The following is a 21293-nucleotide window of genomic DNA, read 5'->3' as shown; positions in this document are numbered from 1 at the left end:
CAGCGCTTAGCCCAGTGCTTAGCACATAGTAAGCGCTTAACAAATGCCATTATTATTATTATTAAGATCATTTGTTCAATCAGAGATGCCAACTTTTCAGGTTGAATGTAGGAGTGGAAAGGGGCTGGGGATTTTAGAAGGGAATGAGAATTGGAAAGGGGATGGTGGCTTTCTGGTTTATTAACCCTTGGAAGGCTTCTCCCTCCCTGTTCTCATTCTCCCATTAAAATCACCCTGGGCTTCAAGGCTCTCCATCACCTCTCCCCCTCCTACCTCACCTCCCTTCTCTCCTTCTACAGCCCAGCCCGCACCCTCTGCTCCTCCGCTGCTAATCTCCTCACCGTACCTCGTTCTCGCCTGTCCCGCCATCGACCCCTGGCCCACGTCATCCCCCGGGCCTGGAATGCCCTCCCTCTGCCCATCCACCAAGCTAGCTCTCTTCCTCCCTTCAAGGCCCTGCTGAGAGCTCATCTCCTCCAGGAGGCCTTCCCAGACTGAGCCCCTTCCTTCTTCTCCCCCTCGTCCCCCTCTCCATCCCCCCATCTTACCTCCTTCCCTTCCCCACAGCACCTGTATATCTGTATATATGTTTGTACGTATTTGTTACTCTATTTATTTATTTATTTATTTATTTTACTTGTACATATCTATTCTATTTATTTTATTTTGTTGGTATGTTTGGTTTTGTTCTCTGTCTCCACCTTTTAGACTGTGAGCCCACTGTTGGGTAGGGACTGTCTCTATATGTTGCCAATTTGTACTTCCCAAGCACTTAGTACAGTGCTCTGCACATAGTAAGCGCTCAATAAATACGATTGATGATGATGATGATGATCATGATTATGGTACTCATTAAGCAATTTTTTATGGTATTTATTAAATGCTTACTGTGTTTCAAGCACTGGGATACATACACTTCAGTCAGGTCAGGCACAGTCGATTCACTTTGCTCCTCTAACACCAACTTACTCACTGAACCTCCGTCTCATCTATCTCACTGTTGACCTCTTGCCCATGTCCGGCCTCTGGCTTGAAACTCCCTCCCACTTCATATCCAATGTATGATCACTCTCCCTACCTCCCAAAGCCTTATTAATATCACATCACCTCCAAGAGACCTTCCCTAAGTCCTCATTTTCCAACTCCTTGTCTTTTCTGCCTCACCCTTGCACTTAGCTTTGCACTCTTTATTCACCCCACCCTCAGCTCCACAGCACTTATGTATATATTCCATAGACTATAAGCTCCTTGTGGGCAGGGAACATGTTTACCAATTCTGTTATTTTGTACTTTCCCAAGCACTTAGTCCAGTGCTCTACACCCAGTAAGCATTCAATAAATACAATTTATCGATTGTATCTGCAAGAATGGTCATACTCACCAACAAACCCAGATTGGACATACTCCCAATAGCACCTAGGCAATGAAACTTTAACTCTTTACAGTATGGGTCTCCTGCAGATGGACTCCTCCACTCTCTTTATTCAGACCTTATGAGAAAAATCAATCAATCAGTGGTATTTACTGAACACCTACTATTTGCAGAGCACTGTACAAAAGAGCTGACACATTCCTTTGCCACAGTGAGCTTACAGTAAGGAGGGGGAGAAAGGCATTAATATAAACAAATGATTTAGTATACATAAATTAGTGTCCATAAGTACTGTAGGGTACTTATCCAAATCATCCAAATGATGCACTGTTTGATTATTGTATCAGCCTCCTTGCTAACCTCCCTGCCTCCTATCTCTCCCCACTCCAGTCTGTACTTCACTCTGCAGCCCAGATCATTTTTCTACAAAAATGTTCAGTCCATGTTTCCCCACTCAAGACCCTCCAGTGGTTGCCTACCCACCTCCGCATCAAACAAAAACTCCCTACCATCGGCTTTAAAGCACTCAATCACCCTGTCCCCTCCTACCTCACCTCACTGCTCTCTTACTACAACCCGGCCCAAATATATATCACTCCTCTAATGCCAACCTACTCGCTGTACCTCAATCTCATCTATCTTGCCGCCTGCCTCTTACCTCTGTCCTGCTGCTGGCCTGGAATGCCCTCCCTCTTCATAACTGACAGACAATTAGTCTCTCCACCTCCAAAGCCTTACTTGAAGGTGCATCTCCTCCAGGAGGCCTTCCCTGACTAAGCCCTCCTTTCCTTTTCTTCCACTCCCTTATGTGTGGCCTGATCTGCTCCCTTTTTGCACCTCATCTTCAGCCCCACAGCACTTATGTTCATATCCTTAATTTATTCATTCCTATTAATGTTTGTCACCCCCTCTAGACTGTGAGCTCATTGTGCTTGGGGAATGTGTATGTTATACTGTTGTATTGTACTGTCCCGAGTGCTTAGTATAGTGCTCAACACACAGTAAGCACCCAATAAATATGATTGATTGTTTGATCATTTGCCTCAGTGCATCAGCCAGGAGGGTTCAGGGTAGACAGATACCATTTTGAACCTGCTTTGCTCAGTGGAAAGAGCACGGCTTGGGAGCCAGAGTTCATGGGTTCTAATCCCATCTCTTCCACTTGACAGCTGTGTGACTTTGGACAAGTCACTTAACTTCTCTGTGCCTCAGTTACCTCCTCTGTAAAATGGGGATTAAGACTGTGAGCCCCTTGTGAGACAACCTGATTACCTTGTATCCCCCCACAGCGCTTAGAACAGTGCTTCGCACATAGTAAGTGCTTAACAAATGCCGTCGTTATTATTATTATCCAAATTAAGTGTAGAAGCTCCAGGGCAGGAGTGATGTTTATAAGATGGGCAAGGCAGTGTGGGTCAAAGGGATCAAATTAAGTCTAAATACACTAAGACATTTGCAAGAAAGTTTTTCATTCTGGGCCTCAGAACAGTTGCTCATAAGCCCGGCTCATAAATCGTGGCCCTATCCATCTCGCTGATTCAGCTCGCCTGGTAAACACAGAATGAGACCCCTCAGAAAATGATTTCAGTCTTCTGAAAAATGATAAGCCCCCAGCCTCATTTTCCTCGTTGGTATTCTCCCTCCTACTTAGATGTGAGCCCCTTATGGGACAGAGACTGTGTCTGACCTAATTATCTTGTATCTCTGCCAACTCTGTTTGGAGAAGGAGGGTACGGGTGGCATATAACCTCAGAGTGGTTAGCTCTCCTGTAGATTGTAAGCTCCTTTCAGTCATTCATTCATTCAGTCATTCAGTTGTATTTATTAAGCACTCACTTTGTGCACAGCACTGTACTGAGCACTTGGGAAAGAACAATACAACAATAAACAGTGACAGTCCCTGCCCACAATGAGCTCACAGTCTAGAGGGAGGAGACAGATATTAAGCAGGGATCACATCTTCCAACTATGCTGTATTATACTCTCCCAAGCACTTAGTACAGTGTTTCGCACATAGAAAATGCTAAACAGAAACCACAATAATTCTAATATTATTATTCTTATGGGGACGGGAGGAGACTCTCTGAGACTATCACTCTCCCCACCTTCAAAGCCTTACTAAAATCACAGATTCTCCAAGAGGCCTCTCCCAACTAAACCCTCTTTTTCTCTAGCCCTCTCCCTTCTGCATCACCTATGCACTCATACCTTTTAAGCATTTGATATTCACCCCACCCTCAGTTCCACAGCACTAGTGGTATATCCATAATTTATTTATATTAATGTCCATCTCCTTCTCTAGGCTGTAAACTCCTTGTAGGGAGAGAACTCTGTTGTACTGTACTCTCCCAAGTGCATAGTACAGTGCTTTGCACAAGGTAAGCGCTCAATAAATGCCATTGATTGTTTGAGGGCTCCTCCAGGGCATCCCTGGCTTTCCGAGGTCCGCTTTCTCTTCTGGCACTGCGTCTCCCCACCTCCCGCTCCTCAGAGCTAGAGATAGGGCTGCCACTATAGGGATATATAGGGATGGAAAGCGGAGGGAGCAGGAGGAATATCAGGTGTGGGATTCAGAAACCTTCCCAGGTCCGGAGAGTGAAAACCCTTCAAGGGGCACCTTAGTGCAGCAGGTCAGGAAAACCACCTATGGTAATATCCCTCCTTTGACTTCAGAGTTCTTCTCCCGATCTATTGAGTCTCGGACTTATTACCAGATGCACAATGGGAATTGGAGACCACTGAAGGATTTCAACTCGGAGACATGCAAGGTCCTCCTAGCTCCCCCAACTAACATCTCCGGTCCGGGCCTGTTTGGGCAGTGTTTTGGCTCAGCTTTGGGATTGGATAATAATAATGGTAATAATGATGATGGTATTTGTTAAGTGCTTACTATGTGCCAGGCACTGTGCTAAGCGATGGGGTGGATACAAGCAAATTGGGTTGGACACAGTCTCTGTCCCCCATGGGGCTCACAGTCTCAGTTACCATTTTACAGATGAGGCAACTGAGGCACAGAGAAGGGAAATGTCTTGCCCAAGTACACACAGCAGACAAGTGGCAGGCCCACTTGTATCTACTAGGCCATGCTGCTTCTGGTTGGATGCCTCCTGGGCCCCAGTTCTGGCCCCCATTTGGACCTTTTGGCCCTGGTGTTGGGGTGCTGTTCCCCCTAACCCACTCTGAGGCCAGAGGCTCATCCTTTTATTCATTTATTCAGTTGTATTTATTGAGCGCTTACTGTGTGCAGAGCACTGTACTGAGCGCTTGGGAAGTACAGGTTGGCAACATACAGAGGACAGTCCCTACCCAACAATGGGCTCACAGTATAGAATGGGGAGACAGACAACAAACCCTGGTCTTGGTGAGTTTTGGAGCCTCACAGAACCTGCTCGGACAAATGGATGGGGTCAGCCGAAGGAGGAGAGGAAGTGAAATTTTACACTCCTTCCTTCATCACCACATCCCCAATCAAGCCTGCTGAAGACTGAGATCAGAACCTCGACTCCAACAGTGAAACCCTACTCTTATTAACACATCGAGGGGAAGACTCTGGCTGAATTTGTCTCCTTGGACAGGGCCTTTTCCAGGGATGATCTTGAGAGAAAGAATGGAATCAGGGAGGCCAAAATATCTTTTCAGATGACACTGTGGTATTTGTTAAGTGATTATTATATGCCGAACACTGTTCTAAAGAACTGGGGTAGGTACAAGGTAATTAGGTTGGACACAGTGAGTCCATGTCCCACATGGGGCTCAATCCCCACTTTGCAGATGAGGTAACTGAGGCTCAGAGAAGTTAAGTGACTTGCCCAAGGTCACACAGCAGACATGTGGCAGAGCCAGGATTAGAACCCACATCCGCTGACTCCCAGGCCCATGCTCTTTCCACTAGGCCATGCCCCAGGGCAGATTAAAGGTCTACCCAGAAGCGATTGGGGCCATTCCTCTAGGTGATGAAATCTGTCCCACCCCAGCCATTCCATCCATTCCTGTGGACAGTTTCACCAGCATCTCCTGGGTCCAGACATCATGAAATGGCCGGACAAGAGCGCCAGTAAGAGAATCCTAGAATCGAGTCAGTCTTCCAGCACGGAAATAATGCAACATAACCTCACTAGAATGGTCTCATGTAAGGAACACCAGGACACCCAAACGTCAGCTGTACGGTGAACTGAATAGAGTTGCTGAAAGACAAATTGAAGGCACTTTCAAGCCTTGCTGATATTTGCAGTTTGGAAGGGTACCAATTCCAGAGTTTCTATTTCAGTATGTCCACAAGTGTAGGCCCTCACGGGTACTGTCAGCATACATGCAGCCATACATCTGTACATCTATAGACCATACAGATCCGCATCCATAGATACTGTACTCAGACACAGATTCTGTGCCCCCCCCCGCAACACCCAGCTGCTGCCCAGAAATGCACCTGCGTACCCCCACCCTCGCACCAACCAGCTCAAGGACACTTCCCACATCAGCGGCGGAGCCGGGAATAGAAGCAGAATTGCTCCTTAAATCCCTCTGCTCCTTGATGTTGCTCCCTCAGGATGGGGAGTTAATGTCAGTTTAAACGATTAAATTACCTCTGGTCCCTTAGACCTCCCAACTTTAATTCATATTGCTGTGAGGTGTCAGGCAATTAAAAATAGCTCTGAATCTAGCACTTTGAAGCAAAGGCTATTTCCACTCTTGGCAGTGGCTCTCACCACGCCCACTCCACCTCCTTATTCTTCAGAGACTGTTGTCTCTCTGCTGCTTTTCTGTTTAGGGCTGTTCTGAAGTCATCTAGTCCAGTCCTCTGCCTCCAAGTAGGCTGGTTCCAAACCAGTCGTGCCTCTTTTGGTTTGGGGAGATTACCCCAGCTCCTTCGGGAAGAGACTCCTATCTCTAGCCCCCTTCCTGATGATCAGTCAGTCAAGCAATAGTACTTACTGAGCACTCGTTCTGTGCTCAATAAGTGCTTGGGAGAGTCCTGTAGAATTAGTAGGTGTAACCCCCTTGCCCTGTAGGAGCCTAGAGAAAGACTGGGATCTCACTAAATCCTTGTTCTAGTATCTAGTAGCTGGGCAGAGGACATTCATCTTGGACGTATAGCATGGTCTAGTGGATGTGGGAAGGGATTGTCTCTGTTGCTGTGTTTTACTTTCCAAGCGTGTAGTATAATCCTCAACTCACAGTAAGCACTCAGTAAATATGATTGAATGAATGAATGAATCAAGCACGGACCTGGGAGTCAGAAGGACCTGGGTTCTCATCTTGGCTCTGCCTCATGTCTGCTGTATGACCTTGAGCAAGTCACTTCACTTCTCTGGGTATCAGTTCCCTCATCTGTAAAATGGGGATTAAGACTATGAGCCCCATGTGGGACAGGGACTGGGTCCAACCTGATTACCTTGTATCTATCCCAGTGCTTAAAACAACACTTGGCACGTAGTAAGAGCTTCACAATACTACAGTTATTATTAAGTGGTAAAGGCTGATTTTTAGTCTCCACGCAGAAGGTAGAGAAATCACTCTAGGAATCTGCGGGCAGATGTACAGCCCTAGCGTAGCTGCAGTGGGGTGGGGGTGGGGGGTCCCAGGGGCCGCGAAGCCCCTAGGGAGTCTGACATGGAGAAGGAAGGAGCTGAGCTCGCTCCCTGTGGCAGTGGGAGCCCTGCTCCTTGAGCTGCAGGCTACTGGGGGAGAAGGAGCCCACGCTGCACTGGCGGTCAGCAGGGAAGACCCACGCCTCGCAGCTCTTCCCGCCACCGTGGGAGCTGGGAATGTGCCTTACTTTGTTAGAAAATGCTGCTTGCTGCATTTTTCTTTGTTTTCTCCAAAGTTCCTGCTGGGGGAGGGGCTTAGGAGGAAAGTGGAAGGGAGACCATGGGGGTCTGAGGGTAGAGGACGGTTGGAGGTTAGAAGGGTGCAGATTGGAAGACAGGTGGCCCTGTCAGGCAGCCCTCATGCAGTGGGGTCTTGACCCCCATGAGAGGTGCTAAACAATAATAATAATGGTGGGATTTGTTAAGCGCTTACTATGTGCTAGGCACCATACTAAGCGCTGGCATGGAACTGTGACCCTGTCCACCCAGGACCCAGTCTAGCTTACTAATCAATAGTATTTATTAGCACTTAGTCTGTGTTGAGCATGGTACTGAGTGCATGGGAGAATAGATTTGGAGTCAGCGCCTCGGAGGTCTCCAGCCTTCCCACCTGCTCTGTCCTGACCTGCACTGCCCATTGGGAAGGGGGTGGGAAGGGGGCTGATGGCAGGGGGTGGGAGGAGGAGAAGCCCAGGCAGGGAGCCATTGGCATCCGTTTCCTTGCTGCTGCTGCCTGCCAAATTCATCTGTGCCCTGGGGAGGAACAGTCTGGGCATTGTCACCTTCTGTCCCTCTGGGGATGGAAGGTGGTCCTGGGGTCCCCAACTCCAGGCCAGGCCTTGGAACCTTGGGGACCGAGCCACGGGAAGGAGTGGAGTTGGGAAGTTGGATTAGTCCTGGATCAGACTGTCAATTGCATTTATTGAGCCCTTACTGTGTGCAGAGCATTGTACTAAACACTTGGGAGAGTCCAGTAGAACAATATTAACAGGCACATTAAGTCATTCAGTTGTATTTACTGAACACATCATGTGGAGCGCACTATTCTGTTTGGGAGAGAAGCAGCGTGGCTCAGTGGAAAGAACATGGGCTTTGGAATAAGAGGTCATTGGTTTGAATCCCAGTTCCACCACCTGTCAGCTGGGTGACTTTGGGCAAGTCACTTCATTTCTCTGTGCCTCAGTTCCCTCATCTGTAAAATGGGGATTGACTGTGAGCCCCCTGTGGGACAACCTGATCACCTTGTAACCTCCCCAGTGCTTTGAACAGTGCTTTGCACATAGTAAGTGCTTAATAAATGACATTATTATTATTACAGTATAACAACAGACACATTCCCTGCCCACAATGAGCTTATAGTCTAGAGGGGGAGCAGATATTATTCTCTCTCAAGGTCTTGCTGAATGGGTCAATGGCTGCTAGCCAGCAGGTCTGGGCAAAGGGAAGGAGGAATTGGGGCCGGTGCTGGGACCAGTGGCCTGTATCTTGCTCTGCCCACCCCAGGGGGAGCAAGTGTCGCTGAGGACCCTGAAGCCCAAAGAAAGAGAGGGGAGGCAGTGTTGTCTAGTGGAAAGAGCATGGGTCTGGGAGTCACATGACCTGGGTTTTAATGCCAGCGCTGTCACCTGTCTCCTGTGTGACCTTGGGCAAGTCACTTAACTTCTATGTGCTTTAATAACCTCATCTGTGAAATGGGGATTAAGACTGTGAGCCCCATGTGGGACAGGGACTGTGACAAACCTGATTAGCTTGTATCTACCCCAGGGCTTAGTACACTGTCTAGCCCACACTAACCATTTAACAAATGTCTTTAAAAAAAAGGAGTAGGAGAAAGAGAAGACTAAAGAGAAGTGGGAGAGGTTGAGAAAGAAGAGAAGACAGGAGGAGAAGTGAAGATGGAGGAGGAAAAGGAGAAAGAAAAAGAAGGCAGAGAGAAGGGGAAGAGGAGGAGAAGGGAAGGAAGAGAAGGAGTGAAAAGGAGAGAGAAGAGGAAGGAAGGGAATGGGGATGAATCTCCAAGGAGCCTCATTCATTCATTCATTCATTCATTCATTCAGATTTATTAAGCTCTTACTGTGTGCAGAGCACTCAGCCAGACTGCCCCCAACGGGGCCCTAACTGTTTCCTTTGCTCCTCTGAGCTCAGAGCCTATTCCCCTACCCCGGAGACCGGAAGGGGGTGGGTTTACGGCCCACTCTGCAGTATGGGGAAACTGAGGTAAGGGAAGGGGCGGGAAGGGCATTTGAAGGATTGGGGATTTCCCCTCCCCCAGTCCCTCAGTGTGGTATTCAGGCGTTCCTTCCTCCCCGCCTTCCCTACCGGCTCGGGCCCCAGTAGGCCCCGGGCTGGGAGAGCAGCCTCACCCCCAGCCCCAAGACCCCCTCGGGCCCTCTGGGCCAGCAGTTTTGCAGGAGACCCTCGTCACGGAGAGGAGCTGGGCAGGGCCCTCGGGCTAGGACCGCGGTCAGGGGCCTGGAGGGTCTGGGCGAGAAAAGAGGGAGGGATGGCCGGACATCAAACGCATTCCTTAGCAGTTGCCCCCAACAGACCACATGCCTATTTATGGGGCGCAGGGTCCGGGATGGACGGACTGGGTGGTCGGCTGGAGAGTCGGCGGGGAGCGGGGGACACTTGGGTCCCTGGAGGGGAGGAGGGGAGGGAGTGGGGAGGGGGTACGATCGGGGAGGGGGGTCCCTTCTGGACTGCGAGCCCGTTGTTGGGTAGGGATTGTCTTTGTTGCCGAATTGTACTTTCCAAACGCTTAGTTGCCGAATTGTACTTTCCAAACGCTTAGTACAGCGCTCTGCACACAGTAGGTGCTCAGTAAATACGATTGAATGAATGAATGAATAATTCTGTTTATTGATATTGATGGTATTGATGCCTGTTTACTTGTTTCTATGTCCGTCTTCCCCTTTCATGACTGTGAGTCCGTTGTTGGGTAGGGACCGTCTCTCTATGTTGCCGAATTGTACTTTCCAAACGCTTAGTCCAGTGTTCTGCACACAGTAACCACTCAATAAATACGATTGAATGAATGAATACATCTATTTATTTCTATTGATGCTACTGATACCTGTTTACTTGTTTTAATGTCCATCTCCCCCCTTCTAGACTGTGAGCCCCATGTGGGCAGGGATTGTCTCTATCTGTTGCCGATTTGTGCTTTCCAAGCGCTCAGTCCAGTCCTCTGCACACAGTAAGAGCTCAGTAGAGAAGCATTGTGGCTTACTGGAGAGAGCCCGGGCTTGGGAGTCCGAGGTCGTGAGTTCTAATCCCGTGTTTGCCACTTGTCAGCTGCGTGACTTTGGGCAGGTCACTTCACTTCTCTGTGCCTCAGTTACCTCATCCGCAAAATGGGGATGAAGACTGTGAGCCCCACGTGGGACAACCTGATTACCTTGTATCTATCCTAGCACTTAGAACAGTGCTTGACACATAGTAAGAGCTTAACAAATGCTATCATTATTATCATTATTATTAAATACGAATGAATGAATAATTGTATTTATTTATATTGATGCTACTGTTGCCAACGCTTAGAACACTGCTTTGCACATAGTAAGCGCTTAATAAATGCCATTATTATTATTATTTGTTTTGATGTTTTGTCTCCCCCCTTCTAGATTGACCCCGGTGTGGGCAGGGACTGTCTATCTGTTGCCGAATTGTTTTTTCCAAGCGCTTAGTCCAGTGCTCTGCCCACAGGAAGCGCTCAATAAAGACGATAGAGTGAGTGAGTGAGTGAGTGAAGGAAGGCGGGAGGTGGAGGATCGAATGGGGCAGCGCTAGGAGACCCCGGGGCCACCCCCTGCCCCGCCCCCTCCCTGTCCTAGCCGGGGGCAGCGGCCCGGAGGGCGGCGCGGAGGAGGAGGATGAGGGAGGGAAGAGGAGGGAGGGGGAGAAGGAGGAGGAGGAGGAGAAGGAAGGTGGGGAGGAGGAGGAAGAAGAGAGAAGCAGCGTGGCTCAGTGGAAAGAGCCCGGTCTTTGGAGTCAGAGGTCATGGGTTCAAATCCCGACTCCACCACTTATCAGCTGTGTGACTTTGGGCAAGTCACTTAACTTCTCTGGGCCTCGGTTACCTCATCTGTAAAATGGGGATGAAGACTGTGAGCCCTCCGTGGGACAACCTGATCACCTTGTTAACCTCCCCAGCGCTTAGAACAGTGCTTTGCACGTAGTAAACGCTTAATAAATGCTATTATTATTATTTAGAGGAGGAGGAGGAAGGAGGAGGAGGAGGAAGAGAGGAGGAGGAAGAAGAAGAGAAGAGGAGGCGAAGGAAGAGGGGGAGGAGGAGGAGGAAGAGGAGGCGAAGGAAGAGGGGGGAGGAGGAAGAGAGGAGGAGGAAGAAGAAGAGAAGAGGAGGCGAAGGAGGAGGAGGAAGAAGAGGCGAAGGAAGAGAGGGGGAGGAGGAAGAGAGGAGGAGGAGGAAGAGGAGAAGAGGAGGAGGAAGAGAGGAGAAGAAGGAGGAATAGAGGAGGAGGAGGAAGAAGAGAAGAGGCGAAGGAAGAGAGGGGGAGGAGAAAGAGAGGAGGAGGGGAGGAGGAGGAGGGAGAGGAGGAAGAAGAGAGGAGGAGGAGGGGCCGCCGTCACAGCCGCCACTGCCGCCGCCGCTGCCAGGCTCCCAGGCCGGGCGACCTCCGGGGGGCTGCGTCCCGGGGGCCCGGAGGGCCGAGGGTCCGGGGGTCCGGGTCCTGCCGCCGCCCCGGGGGTCTGTGCGGCCCGAGAGGGTGGCCCATTCATTTACCGCGGCCAACGGACACGACCCTTCGGGGCCCCCTCCCCGTCCCCTGTCCCCTTCCTCCCCTCCCCTCTCCTCTCGTCCCCTTTCCTCTCCTGCCCCCCTCCATCCCTTCTCCCCTCTCCGCCCCCCGCCCCTTCCCCTCGGTGCGGCCGGACCCGGGGGAGCCGGACGGCCGCGGGGCTCCCCCGACCCCGGACCGCCCCCCCACGACTCCCAGCCTCCATTCATTCAATCGTATTTACAGAGCATCTACTGTGTGCAGAGCCCCGGACTCCCGGCCCCCTCCCCTCCCGTGTCCCGTGTCCCGTGTCCCGTGTCCCGTGTCTCGTGTCCCTCGTCCCTCGTCCCTCCCGCCCGAGGATGCAGCCCGGCCCGGGCCGGGAGCTGAGCAGGGCATCCGAGACGGCCCCCAGCCCGACCCCCGACCCCCAACCCCCGGCCCCCGGACCCCGACCCCCGACCCCGGACCCCGGCCGCGCCCCTTCGGCGCCGGGGAGACATGACTTCCAAGCATCACTCCGACTGGATCCCCTACAGGTACTGGGGGGTCGGAGGGAGGCCGGGGGTCGGAGGGCCGGGGGTTGGGGAAGCAGCGTGGCATAGTGGAAAGAGCACAGGCTTGGGAGTCACAGGTCATGGGTTCTGATCCCGGCTCCGCCACTGATCAGCTCTGTGACTTTGGGCAATTCACTTAAACTTCTCTGTGCCTCAGTGACCTCATCTGTAAAATGAGGATTAATACTGTGAGCCCCACGTGGGACAACCTGATTACCTCGTATCCACCCCAGCGCTTAGAACAATGCTTGGCACATAGTAAGCGCTTAACAAATGCCATCATTATTATTATAGTTATTCCCCCAATTTTCCGTAGGCCGAGGGAGCGGGGCCGGCCGGGCCGAGACACACAGTCTTATCTGGGGACAGGGAGAAGAGGGACCGGGCGGGGTCAGAAAGAACCCAGGCGGAGGATGTGGGGGGGCGGGGAAGAATGACCCAGGGCGGAGAGAGGCGGGGAGGGGGGGGAACCATCCCAGGAAGAGAGAGAGAGCAGAGACCTTGGGTGGAGAGGGAGAGAGAGATAGGGGAGATATGCCGGGCAAAGTGAGAGGGAGAGAGAGAAAGAACAGAAAAACCCTGGAGGAAAGAGGAAGAGAGAACCCCAGGTGGGGAAGGGAGAGAAAGAGGAGAGACCCAGGGCCAAGAGAGAGGTGAGATACCCTGGGTAGAGAGAGGGGTGAAACCCCGATCAGAGAGAAGAGGAAGGGGGCGAGACCCCAGATGAGAGAAAGAAGGCCAGAGAAGGAGAGAGCAGAGAATTCGGGGGAGAAAGGGGAAGAGAGAGGACAGGACTAGGGTGGAGAAGGGAGAGTGAGAAAGTGGGAAGAGACTCAAGTGGAGAAGGGGAGGAGGAGGAGAGCTCCTGGGCTAGGGGTGCAGAAGGGAGAAGAACACCGAGGAGGTAGAGAGAGGTTTGGGGAAGGCATGCCCCTTCAGCAGGGGAGATGCTAATGAATCAGCCAACTCTGGGCTTCGGGGCAGCCCTGGTGGGAAAGAGGAAGGGGTCTCCTATACTCTGGAAAGTTTGGGGCTGGAACAGGAAGAGGGACAAGAGGGCAGGCACATATTCCCATGCACTCTCACTTGCTCTCACACAGGACGAGCGGGCAGGCACATATTCCCATGCACTCTCACTTGCTTTCACTCACACACACACACACACACACATTCACACACACACATCTACATCACACAAACACAGACCCATTCTCTGACTCACTCACACATAAACCCACAAATACACAAAACCTAGCTTTTTGTTTCAAACAGTACTTGTAAGCACTTACTATTTGCCAACCACCATAATAAGGCCCCAGGGGAGATACAAGATAGAGTGGACACAGTCCCTTATCCACAAGGGTGTCATAGTCTAAATAGCAGAGAATAGGTTTTAGTTCTCATTTTACAGATGAGATAACTGCAGCATGGAGAATTTAAATGACTTGCCCAAGGTCATGTAGCAGAAACAGTGGCAGAGCTGAGATTAGAACCCAGGTCCTCCAACTTCCCAGCCTGGGCCCTTTCCACTAGGCTGCCTTGGCCTTGTTCTCCAATCCAAACACACACAAACTTTCTCTTTAACCCCCAGGCATCCATGCTGTCTCATTCACTCAAGCACTCAGTGGCGTGCTTTGCACACAGTAAGCTCTCAATAAATATGATTAAATACGTTTGAACGAAAGACGCACACACACACACACACACACACACACACACATGCGCGCAACTGGAGAAAGGCATGTTTGACTTGACTCTCTTGGAAAGCCAAGAACAGAATCTAGACTCTGCCGTCCCTTGGCTGGGGAGCCAAACTAGGCCAAGAGAAGAGGGGGCCACAACTAGCCAAGGACACCCCACCCACCCCACCACCACCACACACACACCCAGTCCATCCTCTGAATGCTGCCATGGAGAAGAGCCAGATTGCCATGGCAGCACTTGCTCTGCTTCCTCCCATTGGCTCCTTGGTTGCCATAGGCTACCGAGTCTGTCTCCCCAGCCTCTCCCAAAGAAGCATGTGCGTCAAAAGGGCCCTGGGCAGTGAGAGGGCCTCCCTTCGCCCAGGCAGCTGTGTGGGAAGGCTGGTTTCCGAGAGGCCCAGCCCAAATGTCTCTCCGGCCCAGACACAAACACAGTGGTTCAGTCTGCCGCACGTACGTGGCTTCTGTCTGTGTGGGCCTTCTTCCATTTCAGTTATCCCATTAGGAACCTCGGTGGTTCCTGACTGTAGGCTGTTTCACTACCATGTACTATTTTCCTCATTAAAGTTCCCACGTGGTACACATTCAGGCTGAGGCGGACATTCCAAAGCTGAGGCACATTTAGCAGTTGTGGGTAGAATTCTTTGTGCAGAAGTAGACACTCCCTCATGTAGTTAATCCCTTGGAGGTAGGCCTGGCCTTGACTTTTAGTCTTCCTGCCAGTCACCCCCAGTTTCTAGACTCTGCCCCTCTTTCCAGTCAGAAACTGAATTAAAAGATTAATACATTTCACCATCTTAGGTCACACTTGCCTCAGATTTTTTTTGGTGTGAGAAAGATAGTGTGTGAGTATATATGTGTGTGTGTGTGAGAGAGAGAGAGAGAGAGAGAGGGAGGGAGGGAGGTGTTGGATTTTCATTCATTCATTCAATTGTATTTGGAGTTGTTGAAGTGGAAAGAAATGTTTTTGATGCCCTGGTGAATTAAAAATGTTTTCTATTTCAAAGCTTCCATTTTCAGTGAAAGAACCAGGTAGTGTTGCTCATGAGGTTCTCTCCATTCATTCATTCACTCACTCATTCAATCATATTTATTGAGCGCTTACTGTGTGCAGAGCACTGTACTAAACACTTGGGAGAGTACAATATAACAATAAACAGACACATTCCCTGCCCTCAACGAACTTACAGTCTAGAGGGGGAGACAGAAATGAATAGAAATAAATAAATGACAGATATGTACATAAGTGCTGTGGGGCTGGGGCAGGGGGATTAATAAAAGGTGCAACTCAGGGTGATGCAGAAGGGAGAGGGAGAAGAGGAAAGGAGAGCTAAGTCAGGGAAGGCCTCTTGGGGGAGAAGGGCCTTCAGTAAGGCTTTGAACTGGGGGGAGACTAATTGTCTGTCGGATATGAGGAGGGAAGGTGTTCCAGGCCAGAGGCAGGACATGGGCAAGGGGTCAGCGGCAAGATAGATGAGATCGAGGTTCAGTGAGAAGGTTGGAATTAGAGGAGCGAAGTGAGGGTAGTAAGAGAGTAGTGAAGTGAGGTAGGAGGGGACAAGGTGCTTTCAAGGGCTTTGAAACCAATGGTGAGGAGTTTTTATTTGATGTGGAGGTAGGGGTTCCTGAAGACCCATCGGCTTTCAAACTTAGTTACTCCGGGGTGCTGAAGGCCCCATCCATGGGTGGCGCAGATGCAGAGCAGGATGTGGAATTCTATTTCCTGGGGGCCAGGGAAGTCGACAAAGAGGGCCAGCCTCGGGTAGGAAGGAACAGGTCCCCTCATGGAGGGAGAGATAATAATAATAATGATAATGATAATGATGATGGTATTGGTTAAGTGCTTACTATGTACCAGGCCCTGTTCTAAGCCCTGGGGTAGATACAAGTTAATCATGTTGGACACAGTCCTTGTCCTACCTGGGGCTCACAGTCTTAATCCCCATTTTACAGATGAGGTAACTGAGGCCCAGAGAAGTGGAGTGACTTGCTCAAGGTCACACAGCAGACACGTGGCAGAGCCGGAATTAGAACCCATGACCTTCGACTCCCGGGCCCGTGCTGTATTCACTACGCCATGCTGCTTCTCAGTGTGATGCTAATAGAAAATTGGGTGTGTGCCTCCTCTCTGTGGAAAGCAATGGAAATCAGGCAGAAGCATTGTGGGCAGCTGGCACTTTTTGCGGGGAAATGGATCTTGACCCCTGAGCAGAAGTCCTTGGGGTGGAATAAGGAACTAAATGAAAAATTGCCCAGTGATAGTTTTGTTGTCCTACAGCCTGCTGGGAACGAGATGTCCCTGTTGGTTACTGGGCGCTGCTCTTTGGTCGAGCCGTGTGGGATGTTTCAGCAGGAAGCATGCAGGCTGGGAGTGAGTGCTTAATAGGCAGCCACCCGCTTCGTTCTGAAAAGAAACTAGATGGCAGGAGTTCTATAGTCATTGGTGGCTTCTCCTAGGGCCAGTCCACGGGATGGTGTTCTGTGGGCTCTGGGGGGCTTAGGGTGGAGGAAGACAGGAGGAAGGCCAAAGGAATTTGCTTCTTTAAAGGCTGGAGTTTAAAATGTGGTTTGAGAATCTGATCTGATTATCTCTCATCTGCCCCAGTACTTGGCAAATTCATTCATTCATTCAATTGTATTTATTGAGTGCTTACTGTGTGCAGAGCACTGTACTAAGCGCTTGGAAAGTACAAGTCAGCAACATATAGAGACAGTCCCTCCCCAACAACAGGCTCACAGTCTAGAAGAGACAGACAACAAACAGAACATGTAGATAGGTGTCAAAATCGTCAGAACAAATAGAATTAAAGCTATATGCACATCATTAACAAAGTAAATAGAATAGTAAATATGTACAAGTAAAATAGAGTAATAAATCTGTACAAATATATATACAAGTGCTGTGGGGAGGAGAAGGAGGTAGGGCGGGGGGATGGGGAGGAGGAGAGGAAAAAGGGGGCTCAGTCTGGGAAGGCCTTCAACAATAATAATAATAGTAAAAAAATCTATTTTCTAGGGGTTTTGTCTTACCCCTCTGGCTAGTGAGCTCCTCGAGGGGAGGAATTGGTTCCTACACATTGTAGGTCTTTCCTAGGGCTTGTACTGTGCTGTACCTACAGCCAGCACATTAATCACTGCTTGGAAGGGGATACCAATGGAATTGAGACACCTTAAGTAGAATCGTGCACATTGTGATAGATCCAGTAGACCTGCACTGGTCAATATTTTCCACTGCCCCATCCACTCCCCTCTCACCCTCAGAGGGGGTTCAGTCCTCAGCCTCTGCTGTGTGCGATGTTTTCTGATCCATGAAAGTTGGGGCTGGTGAGATCCAGGCTCCAGATTGGTAGCCAAGAGTGGATGCAGGCAGCTGACCCTGGCTTGAGCTGCTCACAGTGACCCACAGCGGGATGGTGGTCAGCTGGACCAGGAGGTGGCAGGAGCAGAGGGATATTGGGTTATTGGGTAAGGCCCAGTCTGATTGTCTGGGGATTGGGGAGGTGGGGCAGGAGCAGGAGCTGGCAGACACCTTCTCTGAGGAAATCTATTCCCATCTCTGTCCCGCCCAATTTCCTCTGCCAGCGAGAGCACTGGCAGAGCAGGAGAGGCTGCTGCTCCCGCGTTGAGACTGATTCTGCTTCCTGCCTGCCCCCGTCTCCACGCTCTCCAGGAGTCACTTATGGGCATAGATGAGCTCTGTACCCTCCCTCCTGCCAAGGTCTAAGTCTTGTGCCCCTACAATTTTATCCCCCTGCCGATTGTTTCCCCCCGCCGATTGGACACTCCTCTGATTGTGTCACTCTGCCATTCTTGTCCCCACTTATTTTGACCGCCCCCATCAATTGTAGATTCTTATCGATTGTTTGCCCCTGCTGATTGTGTCCCTCCTACTAACTGTAGTCCCCTGCTGATTGTGTCCCCACTCATCAATTATGTCCCCCTCGCTGATTGCGTATCCCTTCCTGGTGTGAGCCAGGCATGTTTTCGCTAGCCATTCTCCAGACTTATGTCAGACTTCTGAGTCCCTGAGGGGTGAACTGCTGGACTTGTCACTGTTGAACCTGGCAGCGCAGATGCCAACTTCTAAGTTTTGAGCCTGGGGATGATAAAGGGGCAGGGTTTCAGGGGCTTAGGCAGGATTTAGGAAGGGATGACAGGAATGAGGACTCAGTGGGACAGACTATTTTTTTATGGTAATTGCTAAGCGCTTACTATGTGCCAAGCACTGACTTAAGCGTTGGGAAAGAAACAAAAAAACAAGCGCTGGAATAGGTCTAAGGGATGCTCAGACTTAATATCCATTTTACAGAGGAGGTAACTGAGGCCTAGAGAAGTCAACTGACTTGCTCTTTCACCCTGAGTAGCAGTAGCAGTTAATAATAATGATGATTGTTAAGTGATTACTATGTGACAAGCACTGCTGGGGTAGGTAGAAATTAATCAGATTGGACACAGTCCCTGTCCCACATGGGACTCACAGTCTTAATCCTCATTTTGTAAGTGAGGCAACTGAGGCACAGAGAAGTTAAGACACTTGTCCAAGGTCGCACAGGAGGCAAGTGGCGGAGCCAGGATTAGAACCCAGGTCCTCCGACTGGCAGGCCTGTGCTCTATCCAATAGGCTATGCTACTTCCCGACTTCAAAGAGTGAAGAGACCAAAAAGCCGCCATTTTGGGTTCCCTTTCAGGCCTGGCTGGGAACTCTCAAGTCTTTTTTTATGGTATTTATTAAGCGCTTACTATGTGCTAGGCACTGTACTAAGCACTGGGGTGGATACAAGCAAATCGGGTTGGACACAGTCCCTGTCCCACTTGGGGCTTCCAATCCCCATTTTACAGATGAGGTCATTGAGGCACAGAGAAATGAAGCGACATGCCCCAGGTCACAGAACAGACAGGTGGTGGAGCCAGGATTAGAACCCATGACCTTCTGATTCCCAGGCCCGTGCTCTATCCGCAGCAACATGCTGCTTCCCGGTGTCTGGCTTGTAACGCTGTTCTGGCAGTGATCTTGGTTGTTCCTGTGCTGTGACAAGCTTGCAACTTGCGAAGGCGACCAGAGCCCACAAGCACCAAACAGCTGCGAGGAACATTTTTCCTGGCCCACCAGGTGGGGGTCTGTGCTGAGAATCCCCCTGAGGAGCACAGGCCTGTGAGTCAGAAGAACTGTGGGTTCTCATCCCAGCTCCGCTACTCGACTGCTGTGTGGCCTTGGACAAGTTGCTTCACTTCTCTGTGCCTCAGTTTCCTCATCTGTAAAATGGAGATTAAGACTGTGAGCCCCATGTGGGATGGGGACTGTGTCCAACCTGATTAGCTTGTATCTACTCCACTGCTTAGAACAGTGCTTGGCCTTTAAAAAGTGCTTAACAAGTACCATTAATAACTACAGCAGGTGCAGTGAGTATATTCTGGCACATAGTAAGTGCTTATCAAATACCATTAACAGCAACAACTGGTACAGTAAGTATATTCTGCGCACCGCATGTAGTCTAGTCCTGAAGTTTTAAGCTCTACCATCCCTGTTGGGAGACTCCATTAATAGGTTTGGGTGTTGCAGCAAGGGAAGGACCCAAATGGAGAGAACACTGATTTTGCAGGAATAATAATAACTGTGGTATTTGTTAAATTCATTCATTCATTCAATCGTATTTATTGAGCGCTTACTGTGTGCAGAGCACTGTACTAAGTGCTTGGGAAGTACAAGTTGGCAACATATAGAGACGGTCCCTACCCAACAACGGGCTCACAGTCTAGAAGGGGGAGACAGACAATAAAACATGTGGACTAGTGTCAAGTCATCAGAATAAATAGAAATAAAGCTAGATGCACATCATTAACAAAATAAATAGAATAGTAAATATGTACAAGTAAAATAAACACAGTAGTAAATCTGTACAAACATATACAGGTGCTGTGGGGAGGGGAAGGAGGTAGGGCGGGGGGATGGGGAGAGGAGAGGAAAAAAGGGGCTCAGTCTGAGCATATTAAATGCTTAATATGTACCAAGAACCACCCTAAATTATAGGATAGGGACAATATAATCAGGTCAGACACAGTCCCTGACCTACATGTGGCTCACAGTCTTAGAAGGAGGGAGAATGGGTGTCTAATCTCCATTTTACGGATGAGGAAATGGAAGCACAAAAAATCAAATTGACTTGTGGCAGGTCACACGGCAAGCCAGTGGCAGAGCCAGAATTAGAACCCAGGTCCTCCGACTCCCAGGTCTGTGCTCTTTCCACTCAGCCTTGTTGTTAATAACAGTTATAATAATAGTAATAATGGTATTTGTTAAGCACTTACTATACATCAGGCACTATACTACGCACAGGGGTAGATACAAGATAATCAGGTTGGACACAGTCCCTGTCCAGAATAGGGCTCGCAGTCTTAATCCCCATTTTACAGATGAAGTAACTGAGGCACAAAGAAGGGAAATGACTTGCCCAAGGCCAAAAAACAGTCAAGTAGCAGAGCCAGGATGAGAACCCACATTCCTTCTGACTCACAGGCCTGAGCTCTATCCACTAGGCCACACAGCTTGTTGCTTCTAGAGAACTCTGCCTGATGGTATACTTTTAAGCCCGAGTAGTAGTACAAGTAGTAGTAGTAGTAATAATAGTAATAGTAGTAGTAGTAATCGTTCTCGCCTGTCCTGCTGTCGACCCCTGGCCCACGTCCTACCTCTGGCCCATACTGCCCTCCCTTCACACATCCACCAAACTAACTCTCTTCCTCCCTTCAAAGCCTACTGAGAGCTCACCTCCTCCAGGAGGCCTTCCCAGACTGAGCCCCCCTTTTTCCTCTTAATCAATCAATCAGTCGTATTTATTGAGCGCTTACTGTGTGCAGAGCACTGTACTAAGCGCTTGGGAAGTACAAGTTGGCAACATATAGAGACAGTCCGTACCCAACAGTGGGCTCACATTCTAGTGGGCTCTCCTCCTCATCACCTCCCTATCATGCCCATCCATCCCTCTGCCCCACCCCCTCCCCCTCCCCACAGCACTTGTGTATATTTGTACATATGTATTACTCTATTTTATTAATGATGTGTATATAACTATAATTCTATTTATTTTGATGGTATTAACACTTGTCTACTTGTTTTATTGTCTGTTTCCCCCTTCTAGACTGTGAGCCCTTTGTTGGGTAGGGACCGTCTCTATATGTTGCCAATTTATACTTCCCAAGCACTTAGTACAGTGCTCTGCACACAGTAAGTGCTCAATAAATACGATTGAATGAATGAATGAATAATCCAAATTACTGGTTTTCTGAGTGGAAGCTAGTTCCTGAGGTAGGAAAGTTTCAGGCACTGAACA

General features: G+C 49.7%; 1 protein-coding gene across 4 annotated transcripts in view; it reads left to right on the top strand.

Moving 5' to 3' along the window:
• TUB (TUB bipartite transcription factor) overlaps positions 1-21293 on the top strand; it is a 145187-nt gene that overhangs the window by 70727 nt on the left and 53167 nt on the right. The window contains exon 1 of one of the 4 annotated variants that reach the window (XM_038764319.1): positions 12182-12244. The exons of the other annotated variants lie outside the window; for them this stretch is intronic. Coding sequence (XP_038620247.1) covers positions 12207-12244 — 38 coding nt within the window. The 5' untranslated portion in view covers positions 12182-12206. Of the gene's footprint in view, positions 1-12181; positions 12245-21293 lie in introns of those variants that run through there. 4 annotated transcript variants of the gene reach the window in all.

This window comes from Tachyglossus aculeatus, chromosome 22 (genome assembly GCF_015852505.1).
Source record: "Tachyglossus aculeatus isolate mTacAcu1 chromosome 22, mTacAcu1.pri, whole genome shotgun sequence".
Taxonomy (NCBI): domain Eukaryota; kingdom Metazoa; phylum Chordata; class Mammalia; order Monotremata; family Tachyglossidae; genus Tachyglossus; species Tachyglossus aculeatus.
Note: the sequence above shows the minus strand (reverse complement) of the source record. Positions and strands in the feature narration are given on the sequence as shown.